Source organism: Callionymus lyra, chromosome 5 (assembly GCF_982586985.1).
Source record: "Callionymus lyra chromosome 5, fCalLyr1.hap1.1, whole genome shotgun sequence".
Lineage (NCBI taxonomy): Eukaryota > Metazoa > Chordata > Actinopteri > Syngnathiformes > Callionymidae > Callionymus > Callionymus lyra.
Window position 1 is genome coordinate 13,482,614 of NC_141822.1, and position 14,122 is coordinate 13,496,735.

A 14,122-nucleotide genomic window follows, 5' to 3' on the forward strand; every position below is an offset into this window, starting at 1 on the left:
TCGAGAAATTCAAGGAAAAGCCTGAACAAATAGAAATGTCTTAAGATGTTTCTTAAAGGAGTCAGTAGATCCATCAAGCGCAAAGAGAGAGGAAGATCGTGCAGATTTATAACTTGTACCTCAGCCACTAATACAAATTGATCTTTTTCCATTCAAATTGCAAGGATATGTAAGAAGGCCTTGACATCAAATGTAGATTTTTCGAAATCATTCTTTATCACTATTTTAGATTAGCAGCAGTAAATCAAGATAAAGCAGACTCTGGATCAAACATTGAAGCAATGTTTGCAAACGATGTCATCAGGGGTGACCTAGTTGGGCTCTAAGATAAGTTGATAACTCGATTATCTATGGGGTGTTACATGCCAGACCTCAGTGTCTGAAAAATAGACTTTAGTTTGTGGATTTAAACCATTTCTACAAACGGAAGATCAAATAAAAGTGGTGAAAAACAAAAAGCAAAATCAATAATTTCCTGCCTAGCGATGTTATTGTTGTATTAATGTACAAGACTAGGTAAAAATCTGGTGAGACGATATGTATCACGATACAGGTACGATATATTGCAATACTGTAGTAACAAGGATATATTTGTAGTATTGTCGAGTACTTGACTCTGGTGTAGCATTTATAGAATTTACAGACCACATGACTCTTGACGAAGTTGTAACTACTTTAATTTGTTTTGAAACCAAAATATGTCCAAACAGCAGCTTTAAAAACTGCTGGAGTCGACTGTATCCTCTTGTCCTCAGCCAGAATCTTAACGGTAGTTTATTCTTCCTTAAGCTCCGGATGTAATGACTGCTGCCATCCAGCAGAAGTTGTAATTGCAACATAAACATGTAAAAACACATTGAATATTTGCACAGTAATTGTAAACTAAAAATCAAATGATTTTATTTCAAACAAACTTTGAATTTCAACAGCCCTAACTTTGACTGACGAAATGAGATGAAACACCACTTTGATTTAACATTTCAAAGACCATCTTTAAAGTCAATCTCGCATTAGTCTTACTCGGCCAAAGTTGAGTTGAAACAAAACGGTGTCTAATTGAGCCGCTTTTTTTCTTCCTCAACATCTCTATTCACGCAAAACTGAGGCCAGAAATGATGAAAAGCGTATAAAAGCTTAGTCATGATCTGACAAGGGATTTACCTTATCGCTTGCTGCTGAACGACAACTATAGACGACAGGATATAAACTCAAAAGTCGACTCTCCTCACCGGAACCGAACTCGATGAGCTTCAATAGGCAGATGCACCAGGGAATTATGGGATTATGTTCCACTTGTGCACACAAAACATCTCAGGATCCCTAATAAGTGGCTGCCTGGCGGGTCCACGTGAAGAAGGGTTTGTTGGGCGTATAAACTGTCGGGCACGAAGTAAGAGTGGAGAGCTATCCATTAAGGAAGTGGGGGGGGATTAACTTGTTTACATCCTCAGACATATGGAGTGGATTTAAAAGAGATCTATAAAATGCCGGATTTTATTTTCATCCGTTTCCTAAGACAGTAAACGGTGATAGAGATGAAGTTGCTGGAGGGAAAATAAACGATTAGCATTTGCATTTATACTGTTTACATTGTCGAGGGATAGAAGGTCATTAATTGACTTGGATTTAAGATTTATTTGAGCTTAATAATGTTTGTTTTTCGTGGAGAAAAAAAGTACAAATTCAGTTCAGAAAACTGGTCTTAAGATAGATTCTGTCCCCGAAGTTTTTTTACTCTGATGAGCAATCAGCACAAAAAGCAGTTTCACGCCGTTGAAGTGATTACCTTCTGAAGTAATCAACCGCCTGGATTGAGATTCTTCTAGAATTGAGTTACAAAACTTTTATACTCACATGTTTTAGCTCCAGCAGCATCTGTCTGGTGAGCTCGATTCTTTTCTTGTTCACGTGTTTGATCGCGACCAGGTTCCCCTGAAACATTCGAGAAAGTCAACTTTATTATCACACTTTTCTTAAATACAAATGGTTCTTACTTATGTAGCGCTTTCTCTGCTCGTTTACACTAAGTCACCCGTTCATCACAAACCGATGGCAGTAGGCTGCGACGCAGCCTGCCAGATCACCATCATGGGTGATCACGTTTAAGTGCTCAGGGACACAATGACAGTCATATTCAGAGCCGACCCACATCAAACATCCGTACAGGACACCATACAATGAAAAGGGTTTTGGTCGGTGAATGAAGCACTTCATTCGTAGTGTTGACTTCTATAAGGAGGATATTTTTGGCAACTGCCTGGATCAATTCTGACTTATAATAGCAGAGAGAAACTTGTCTGTAATTAATACACATAGATGATGTTCTATATACAGGTCCTACTCCCCCCTAACCCTAAATAAATGGTCCTTGACTATTTAGTTTTTACAAATAATCCATGTTACCCATCCACATTTTTCTGAGGTTAGTCATAATTCAAATAAAGATGTTCTACTGACCCTCATGTCGACTGAGGGTTGGAATTACTTTCAGAGTGATCTGTTCATTTTTAGAGTTATAGACAAAAATGTTTGTTCATTTTAATGTAGCGCTCAGGGACGAACTTCGTCCAAAAAGACACTTAAAAACAAGCGTATAACTCCATACTGCTCGTCTGTAACGTCCATCTCCTTTTGAAGCCTCGACTGGAGGAATTGCTCCGGAAACAAGTCTATATTTCACCCTGGATTGTGGCAGACATTTAAAGACTAACGATATCAACAGGAAGTAATCCTGGTTTATATCCTAGTGCTTCAAGTGTTGGAAGCGCTCGCAATATTTAAGTACCTTCGGATTACTTCCAGTTAATAATGCTGCTCGTCTTTTAACGTTTGCCACAAACGAGCGTAAAATAAAGACTTTATATAGAAATTTTGTCTGGAAAAATTCTCCTCGTTGAGGCTTCAATACAAGAGGGACATTACAGACGAGCGCTATGCAGGTATTTGGATGTTTTTAAGTGTCTTTTTGGAGGAAGTTCATCCCTGGGCGCTCAGTCGCTACATTAAAATGAACAAACATTTTTGTCTATAAAGGAACAGATTACTCTGAAAATAATCCCAACCCTTAGTCAACATGAGTGAGAGTAAAAAACGAGTTTGAATTTAGGATGAACTATCACTTTAATACAAATATAATCTTTTCTTTGGCAGTATCTGTCCACCCTTTAAAGGCCAAAATACACTTTTTTAAACAACAGGACTAAACTAATTTTCCACAAGGTCAAAAGGGACCTCCTTCACATATTCAAACTGTATATAGAAGTGAAAAAACATGTTTTTTATTAAAAAGCTTTTTGTAACCTTGAACTTCCAGGCCGACGCTTTTCCTCGCGGCAAGACATGTGTGTCCAGAATGGACGCTTTAATAAAGACCCCCCTTTTCCATCTTTTTTATTTACTGGCTCCTTTGTTTTGCTCCTTTTTTTTCCCCCCATAAATTAATGGCTCACTAATTTCCCCTAAATCCGTTTACCCATCTGCTTTTAATCCCATCTGAATGTTTTCCATCGACTCACTGTAGCGGTTTTTGTGTTCACAGATTAAAATGTGAATTATTTCTTCGTATTCCCTCAGGATCAGGCTTTCATCCTTGATACTAGTGTTTTTTTTTTAAAGCTCCATGACACGCAACAACATCTGACTATTCATCAGCTGTTTAGTCACACGTCCTCCTCCATTGAGAGCGGATCAATTAAACGCAGCAACGAGTCCAGACTGCCGGGGCGAAGTGAAACGAAAACCGACGCATTGTGGCGTTCGCATTCTGACTGCACGCCTTCGCCTACACGCCAGAACTCTCTCTCTCTCGCGGCTCTGCAGCTCCGTGTGCACATGTGTGGGAGGAGAAGGAGTGTGCAGGAGTTGAGAATGTCAGAACTCACTAAAGCTTACCTTAAAATAGCCTGTTTTTGCAAATAGCTGATATTTTCCATGGGCAGTTATCAGGGAGCCGTAGCTGGAGCCTCTCTGGGAAAAAGATAAAAGAAAAAAAAAACAGTGAGGAGGGGAATTGTCATCGTTGATACGTCTAAAGATTTAAATTCACAGGAATGTTTTTCGGCTTTTAAAAAAAAAAACCCAACTCAAGTCCTTGAGCTGCCAGTCTGTACAGAAAAGTGGGCGAGCGTCTGCATAGAATGCAAATATTGGAAACACACACTGGAAAATATACGTTGGTCTGGAAAGTGTGTTTTTTTTTTTTTTACACAGACCATCTCTGGAATGAGAAGCAGTAATGAAAAAGGTGTGTGCCGCTCATGATGGTTAGCATGTGTGCGAGACGATCTATGTCTCGAAGAGCAGATATTATATATGAAAGAAAACCAACGTCTGCCTGACGCTTATTTTAACAATCGCTTTATATACGCCGCCGCAAAACCCGGCCGCTTTCCATAAAGCACCGGGAAAGCAGTCAGGAATGTGTAAACTAATAAAGCCCTGACTCTGCAGGCGCGGCACAAGTGGTGAATAATGGCAAAGTTAAGTGGCAAAGTAACACTTAGCGGGGGTTTTTAACTAAAATAATTTGATTTAAAATCATCCTGTTGGACAAGTATAGTGTCTAAAATCATCAAAATCGGTCCAGGAACCCACCACGACACAATTCCAACACACGTTTTAAATAATTGAACAGACAGAACGCTAGAGAGCCAGTTGTAGTTTGAGGAAAATCATTTTTGAAGCTAATTAAACAGCTGTTTAATTGAGGATATAACAGAGCAGCCGAGGACGTCGTCTTGGGAAATCACGATGTCTTTGGTCAGAACTTAAGCTGTGTACACAAGACTGAACGAAAACACGTCTCACGGAGTGGAAGTCTTGAGGTAATTACTGACCTTTATTACCTGCCGCATGGGAGGTTATATGTTCTGAGTAAAGCTCTGAGTAAATGACATGTTCGGGAGATGAATTGATAATGGAGGGAAAAAGTCTTTTCATTTGGATTTAAGGAGGTTTAAAGAAATCATCGTTCACTTGTATGGATTTTTAACTGCGGCTGTCGGTGGGAACGGCTCCGATCAGATTAGACAAAACTTTATAAAAACTCCACTCACTTGCATGAATCAAACAAGAATTTATGTTTGTTGAGTCAGACTTGAGATTTTAAGATTACACAGTTGTTAATGTCATGGTGCTCGAGTGGTTACGACTTTTTAAGTACATTTCTCGTTCGTGTATTTGTTTGTTTGTGAAAAGAGCTCCTTGTCTTTGAAATTCATTGTGATCTAATAAGAAAAAAATACTGTTTATGTATTAAATAAAGGTATATAAACATCAGTTTCTAGACGTACCTGTGACAGGGTGAGTCGACTTCCCACTAGCTTGTTGTACTTGTTCGGGCTCTCGAACTCCAGGTCCTCCCAACGAATCCTCCACAACATTCCAGCCAACTCCCTCTCCAGTTTCAGTTTCCTATACAAAAGGAAGAAAATGTAATAATTATTTACGTATAATTGGATCCACTTCATAATAAAATAAAATAAAAATAAAGAAAAAAACTTTCTAGCAAAGGTGCGAACTGTACTGTAGCTCGGATCAAACCAACATCAGAATCACAGTTCCAGGTTGATTTGGTTAGTCAGACACATTCAATTGGTGGTCCAAGAAAGTATGAGGGGTCATTTGTGGCCCTTGAGAAGATTTCCTGAGAGTTGATGTTTCGAGGCTTATTCCCGATAGCGTTTTACTGTCTGTACGTGAAGAAATTCACCATTTTGTTTCGTTGTTTTACTTGTTTTGTCGACATGACAACGTTCTATAATTCATACTTGAGCGTCCCATCGGGGGTCAGCGTGACCCTGGCGCGAGGTCGGAGATCCATCATTCAAACCAGTCGGACAGGTATTAAGTAATCTTCTTATTACAAGTACTTGTCCACATCTGGTGCAAATCTCAGGGTGATTTACAGAACTGAAAAAAAAAGGTTTCCCATAGGCCCTGAATGTTTCTTTGTTCTATAGTGAAGAAGGGGGAGGAAAAAAAAAATCATTTTCAGTGTCAGACACTTCAAAAATGACAAATGAGCAGAGTCCAAACAGTCTACCTTCATTCCAAAAAAAGGTGCAAACCGCTTCCAGATGTCTGCGGAAAATTATTTCAACGTTCGCGTATCGTGTTTTTGAATCGGCCCCGACCCATCTCGGCTCTCTCCCTCTCACCAGGCCAGAACACTTGTGTTTACAACTGCTCCAGACCCGTGTGGAGGACAGGAAAGACCATTAAAGCAGCGGCGCCCTCCAGCACCAGCAGAGGAAAAAAAAAAAAAAAGGTATTTTTCTATTTAAAGAGCCTCGTTTAGAAACTTCTGGCAGCCAGAGGGGCAAAGTGTGGGGCTCCACAGTGGGTCTATTGTTTCATAAGTCCCATATGTGAATACCTCGACTCCACCAACCCCACCGTCAAAACATTAGAGCCACTACTGAGTCCCGTCACTCTGCTGCTGCTGCTGCTGCTGCTGCACGCCACCGACAACTTGGGACCAAAGTTTCGTCAACTGAGTCATAAAACCTTTGGATTTACCTCGAAAACATATGATCCTTGGAGTTTAAGTTCATGCAAATTAATTTAATATATTATATCATAGATTTTTTTTACATTACTTTTATAAATAATATATAATAATTACCTTTTTTTTCTAAATAATACTCACAACAACAATAATAATAAAAGAATGCAAAACAAGAACACGATAGATTGAGACATATTTCTTTTTATTAAATTGCACATTGACTTGTATACAACAATCATTTCAAAATTCATTACATGAATCACCCAGAGCGCACCATATTCTTAGATAAAATATAGATTTTTCACAGTATTTGGTCCCTATTTCAACCCTGAATCCCAAGATGTGAATTAAAAAAAAAACTTCTTGCATTACATAAGCAGCATAACATATAAAGTAGGAATGATAACCTCTTTGATAATCAAATATATATATATATATTAAAATATTCTACCCGTGCAGAATTCCCGTGTCATTGGTTGAGTTGTTAGTGGTGGTCAAGTAGTGTAGCTGCTGGATCGACTCAAAGATGACACTCAGAGGTCGTGTTGAGTCTCTGTGTCCGTCGCCAAAGCTTTTTTGGTGTCTGCGGAAACAGGAAGTGATTTAGTGTTTAATATCGGAAACATCTGGAAATGACAGGTTGAGTGTGGGACCGTCTACATCTGGTGCACGTCCACGTAGACTCACGTCGTTCATCGGCATATAGTCATCGCTAAGCTATCGCTTTACGGCCTCATCTTACTGAACCCAAATCCCATGATTAGATCGTTTTAAGTCACGTTCATGTTGTCCCATGTCGTCCATTTCATCGAACCACTGGTGTCTGTAGATGTTGTGACCGTTTTCTGGGAATCTAGATGCAACTGAACTCCCTGATCAAATATTGACAACTGGTGTCCTCACGACCACATTAGAGGTCACTAAATGTACTAATGTTTACTAGCTGAGTCAGACTTGACTCACTCAGTTAAACTTAGTTACACTTCTACTTGTTACATTGAAAATACATTTAAAATCACTTCCTTAGCAGCATTAGCATTAGCATCATGTTGACCTTTGTTTTATTCATGTGTTATTGCTAACCATCAAGCGTTACATCCACAATACGGTTGTTAAGATACCACACTGACGTTTACGTGTTTAAATATGTGTATGTATGTACTATTGTCTTCGCTGACACCTTTAGAATTAATATCAACAAGCAGCCTACACACATCGCAATTGAATTAATGTATATTTATTTCAGATATGATGGGCATCACATACAAAAGAACATAATTTGACAAACACGAGGGAAAAGTGAAAAGTAGTCACACTAGATGGTGATAACGTTTTTTAGAAAGTTAGAATGTATTCAAGTCATTCTGCAGTTTCACTGTAGATAATAATGAATTAACTTTAATGAGAGTTTTTGTGAACGACTGGCTCAGTGAAAGGCTTGTGACTTTTGCCTTGACCAATAGAAACATTACGTCTCTTTGTTAGCAAAAACAAAATATTTCCTTCCTGCCACATCATTTTTTTAAAGATGGCTTATAATAGCTGATATTAATCATGTATAATCCTTATCCAACCTTGGCATCCGATACCTCATAAAAGCGAAAACTACTAATGAACTACAATAAATTAACAATTAAAACAAGCTTTGTTTTCTGCTCTCTTGGATTGAATAGAAGATTTCCATCTTGATCGAGCCTCCAGGAAATATTCTTATTGTGTCACCTATGTCAAGATGGTGAAATTACACGTTTACATGTCGTCCCGACCGTTAGACAAATATAAAATTTAAAGCTACATTTGTTTAATTTCCTGCAATAGAGTTCAAAAAGCTCTGGTCCTCACGGCAAACCTTCGGAAACCGAGCTCCCTGCAAAACTCTGATGATTTTATTGCCACTATGAATAATGTGTCCAACAGCGTGAAACGATGAAGTCTTGTGGTGTGAGGTTGAAATGTCTTGAACATGAGGTTGACGTTCACAGTTTCAGGGTCTTAACGGAATTGCTCAATCCGATAAATGACAAACTGTTTTCGGTCAGTCGGAGCAAACTTTCCACCAATAAAACTGTCATCCCTGTCGATGAATCACCGTTTTTTTTTTTTCTTTTCTTTTTTGGATGAGCGAAGCAAGCAAACCTATGTGTGTACAGACATTCCATTTTGAGTTCCCTCAGCAGAAATAGATGCCACAGAGTTACACTCGCAACCCCAGCGATAAGATGGCCGTATTAATGAAACGTACCTGCCAAGTGTCCAGGAGAGCGAACTCGTTCAGAAAGTGTGCTGTGCTTGATGAAGCTGCAGGAAGAATGGAAGAAAAGAAAAGGTTATTGTCGTGGGAACGATGCTCTGCACTCTAGCCTTGTAGTTTCTGGATATGAACGTGATCAACTCTGAGTCTGATTTTGTGGATTTACCTCAGGTGGACGGCTGCTCCTCCGTCTGTCTTCCACCATTCCTCTGATCAAAATCCATTGTGATAGGCTGCTGATTAACACTCGTGCGTGTTAATGGTTTAAATTACAACACGTGTCCAAAATACAGCTTTGTTTCTCTCTGTAGTGATCTTCTTCATAAACACATAACTAATAGAAAAATGTAAATATAGAAACGTTAATTTGCTTGAATTTCGACGTAGACTTAAGCGGTGACATTTAACGCTCCCACGACTGTGTCGCCAAAGTCTAAATGTCATGGTTTAGCGCTTGAATAATTAAGGATTTAAAAAGCATGAAGACGTTCATGACAGTCGCACAAGAAAGTTACAGTTTTTTTATTTATTATTTCTGACGCTGATTCCCTTATCAAGGTTAAGGGGGCTGGAGTCTATCCCAGCTACTTAGGGCGAGAGGCGGGGGAAACCCTGAAAAGGTCGGCAGTCTGTCCCAGGCCACACGGAGACACACAACAATTCATACATGCACTCACACCTATGGAAAAATAAAAAATAAATCAACTTCTGTATGTTTTTAGACTGTGGGAGGAAACCGGAGTGCCTGTAGTAAACATACGCAAGCAAGGAAGGACATACAAAGTACACACAGATAGCCCTTAGGTTGCATTAAACTGGAAGCGAACCACCTTCAAGCCGTGTGCCGTTTGTTTTTTGTTTTATGTCCGATTTTGTGACACAATTATAGCCTACAAATCACTCTTTGGAAATTAGAAATGTATTTAATCACGGATGTTCGCTTGTGGTTGCCAGGTTGGTTGAATTAGGTGTCGTCATGATGAAGATAAATGCTCTGGTATTTCTATTTTAGCTATATATTAATAAAATAAAAAGAAAGAAGGATGTTTCCTTCACTTATTCAGTTTGAACTTTCAGGAGTAGAAGGTATTTTTCTTGCCAATTGTTTTGCGCTTGTGTTACCTGAGGCCAGAAAACAAATATGTTTGTGGTATCCCTTGTGTTGTCTCTGACCTCCACCACAGCATATTTATTTATGGAAGCCACGGAGGTCGTTCACATTGACCCAGAGACAACACAAGGGATACCCTAAACAAATTTGTTTTTCGGGCCTCTGGGTCACCTTGACCCTGAGATAACACAACAATATTATGTAACAAGTTTGAAGTTTGATCAGAAAATCATGTTCTTGTTTTTAATGGCATAAAGTTTTTCCTGCCTTTGGAACAGACAAGAGTCAAAGACACATTTTAATATTTTGTTGGAGTGTGTGTATAATTCATCTTGGAGTCATTGCATCAGAAATGTGGCTTTTGATAGTCGTCTTTGTAAAACAGTCAAAAAAATCAAGAATGTGTTTCTACAGATGAGACTAACGGAAAACCAACATGCTGTTGTAGAGAGAGGATGTGAAGTATAAAACCAGTTCACAAGTGGAGACAAAGGTCAAACAAGGTCTCTCATTCAGGCGTGTTCTGCTCGTAAAAGACAGAAAATCACTCTCACTCATGTCAATGCCATCGAGGCTCGACAAGTCTTTACGTCTGTTTTGGGATGTTGAAGAAGAAGAGAAGCAAACAGTAACGCATTCCATGGTCACCGAAAAACAGAGAAGGTTAAAGAACCGATCACTGACCGATACACCACCAGATCCGTCACATGCACATGTGTGGTCGAAGAAACCCTCTAACCAGAAACACTCTTCACGGTTTTGGCAAGTGGATCTTGTAACTGCTTTTAACAATGTGCTTTTTTGTTTTATTGCTAAATAAACCCCCAAAACCAGCAGCTTATTGTCCTCATAATGCTTGACGGTAAAACGTGTCGTTATCAAACGATAATGCGAGATCGTATGTCGAGGTGATCGTGTGAGAATAATCCCGACGTTGCTGTTAAAACACAGCGGATTCCGCTGAGGTCGAAAAACCGTTACCGCTTCACAACAGTAGCCGTGGCAACCGTCTTTAACAGGGTCGGCCTCTAGAGGTAGGACTTTCAAGCACCACGTCAGCGCCAAACGCTGATGAACTCACCTGTAAATGAGGAAGCTGGATATTCCGAAAATGATGAGCGCCAAACCGGAACCCACCGCCACGATACCCAGGACGGTCATGTGACCTAGGAAAAACGGGGGCGACAAGAAGAAGGACGTCTCAGTGTCGTTGCAGCTCATGTGCCAGACAGATGTCGGTCCCATAGAGGAAGGCAACAGAACAGACCCGGTTGTGTGAAGCACAGCTGGGACTTCCTGGTCCACAGCTGTGTACACAAAAACTCCACAAAACTAATGGCGACTAATTATCCCCGCAGATGTGAAAATCACATCATTAGCGAGATTAAACATATTGATCTCTCGCTCTTCATTTCTGACTTAGTGGCTACTGAACGTTTAAAGGGTCATTATCGTGGATGTTATCAGATTCAGACTCCAGTCGAGTAAACGTTTTGATTGGGAACGTTTGTTTGTTTTTTTGGCCACTTATGCTGGATCGTGCTCCCAAAATGTAAACGTTGAGAGTTGATTATAAGTAAGTAAGTAAGTAAGTAATTTGTATTTATAGAGTGCTTTTCCAGACCAGGGTCACAAAGCGCTCAAAACAATCAAAACACTACTCAATAAAATATATACTTTAAAGGTCAAGATAAAACCGAGAACCATTGTCAGGTCATCGTAGAAACTCATGCTCTCAGCAAGACGTATGTAGCAACGCTACAGTTAGCTGCTAAGACCATTCGGAGGCAAGAGAGAGATTTTTGTGAAAAGCCAAAAAGGAGACAGTTACAGTCGTCGAGGCGTGAGAAAATTGAGGTATGTGTGAGTTTTTCCAGATTGGGTTTATTGAGCAGAATTTTTTTTTTATTATTATTATTACGAGTTGTTTGAAACATGACTGAACATTTTTTTTCATGTTGCGGTGAACGAAAGAGATTCTTCGAGCAGGAAAACGAGTGGGTTTTATATTTCCTGAGAGTTGTCCGGTGGTGGTTAGGTTTAGAGGGATGTAATTTTGAGAATAAAAGACAAAGATTGTGGATTTGAATTCGTTAAAGAAAGTCCTGAGACATCAAACTGGCCAGAGAAAAGCTTAAACAGCAGGGAGGCCTTGAGATTCTCTGAGTGGAAAGTATATCCATGTGTCGTCTGCGTATAAATGACACATTACGACGAGTTCAAATCTGACCAAGGGGAAGCATATTAATAGAAAAATACACTCGGACCTAAAACTGACCCTTGTGGTACACCACAGTAAACACAAGCTATGTAATTCTTCGCCTTATATAATATGACGAAAAGAAACGGGAACTACTATTAATTTTGTGTTTTCAACAGTGTTGATGGCTCTATAAGACTCTACCTGATTCATTGTAGACATCCATTTAATTTCCTAACCAATGAAATAAACACAAAATGGTCATTACAGGTCAGTAGCAGAACTTTAATGGCTCAACAATTTCAAACATGGCCCACAGATACTGAAACCTTGCAACATCTGTTATTGTCACAACATATCGATATGGTAAATCAATCCAAGAGTTCAGTCCAATGGGGCATCATCTGCAAATAACCAGACTAATCCAGTTGCTAAACACAAAGAGCTCCCTCTTTATCAAACCAATGGTGGTAAATTGAAAAAGTAACAAAGAACACATTGCATAGGTGAATTTAATTAGCAAAAATTGAAAAAATCCTTAAGACAGACATGCGTATTTTTGGGAAGGCTGATCTCTTTTAGAGACAAGATCGAACATCAACTCGAAACATTTAAGTCACTTTTCATATGCCATTTAATTATCTTACGTCTCCATCCTTTATTTACTTCTATTTCGATAGGGATTCGTTTTGATTGAAGCTTTTCAAAAGGCATTCTTCGTAAACCAATCTGATCTCGCCAACAACAATATGACTCCAGTCATCACACAATAATATGGTTATACCTTTCTAAGCAACGGAAATATTGGTCTGTCCATCATTTGCCGGTACATTCCAAGCGTGGCTTCTCTTACCATCGTTGCAGGAGGGGTCGTCAGTAGAGAACACACACGGTGGGTTGTCTAGAGGTGGACCACCATTAGGCCAGTGGATTTTTTCTGTCTGGGACCAGATGATGTCTTTGGTGGTTCCATTGTAATACGCCACCAGCTGCAATTGCAAGAGAAACAGTTTAGCGCTTTGAAATAATAATGATGGTGGTGATCAGATGCTATAGCTGTGAAGACTGTTCCCAGATCTGCTCTTCAAAACACACTTATATCTTTGATTTTTAGGTTAGGTTAGGTAGAACTTTATTGATCCCTCAGGAGGTCTCCTTTGGGAACTTGTTTTTTTCCAATTAGACACAGGATTACTGCAATTATTCATAAAAATAAAAATAAGAACAAGAACAAAGATAAATAAAGAGAAAGAACTTTCCCTTTTTTTAATTACGACTTGTCTGAGTTTGCTTCGGGTTAACATTTTATAGAAGGTTTGACTCCTTTTGAAATCATTTTTGTATTAGTTTTAGAATTTGAACACATTTTCGTTCAGACCCTTTCATAAATGGAACAAATTCCTTGTTAAACTAGATTTTGTTTGAGGTCGTGAGAAGTTATAATTCTGATAAAAACTCTATTCAACATATAGAAATGGTGTATTTAATACTTAAAAACTAGTCCAGGCTGTGTGTCATAAGCGTTTTGTCCGAGCTTTTATTTTGGCGGGACAACCTCCACCAGGGACATCTGCCACTCTGCTGGGAAACATGACTCCTAAGAGATGCTTGAGGAGTTTTTCTGTTTTCCAGCCCAGCTGCCCCTAAAAACCTTGGAGGCCGTCACACCAGCACGGGGTCATCAAAACAATGCAGGATGTGGCGGGTGAGGGGCGCAGTTGGAAATAGCCGCAGTATTTTTGGGTGATGTGAGCCGATGGTCATTCAACATTCTCAATGAAGTCTTGCCAACTTCTGCTGCCCTCAGAGGGGAACGAACACACACAGATACACTTATTTTAAGGCCAGAGTTGATTAATATTAAAGGAGTGGATGTATATTTACTTATTGGCCTCATTCAAAAATGAACCTTCAGGTCGATGACGAGATACAAACACTTGATGAACTTTAACTACTCGAGGACTATCTGCCACAGAGCAGTGTTGAGAGGAGGAAGGTTGAAAACCACAACAACCAGAGCAACACTCTGTCTCTCTTGAGTTCTGGGTTGAA

The 14,122-nt window shown here is 39.4% G+C and overlaps 1 protein-coding gene across 1 annotated transcript in view; it reads right to left on the minus strand.

Annotated features, from left to right (window-relative positions):
• npr2 (natriuretic peptide receptor 2) overlaps window positions 1-14,122 on the minus strand; it is a 62,533-nt gene that overhangs the window by 28,256 nt on the left and 20,155 nt on the right. The window contains exons 6-10 of the mRNA XM_087791030.1: window positions 12,924-13,059; window positions 10,952-11,036; window positions 5,292-5,412; window positions 3,892-3,966; window positions 1,855-1,932 (exon numbers count right to left, since the gene is read on the minus strand). Coding sequence (XP_087647156.1) covers window positions 1,855-1,932; window positions 3,892-3,966; window positions 5,292-5,412; window positions 10,952-11,036; window positions 12,924-13,059 — 495 coding nt within the window. The remainder of the gene's footprint in view (window positions 1-1,854; window positions 1,933-3,891; window positions 3,967-5,291; window positions 5,413-10,951; window positions 11,037-12,923; window positions 13,060-14,122) is intronic.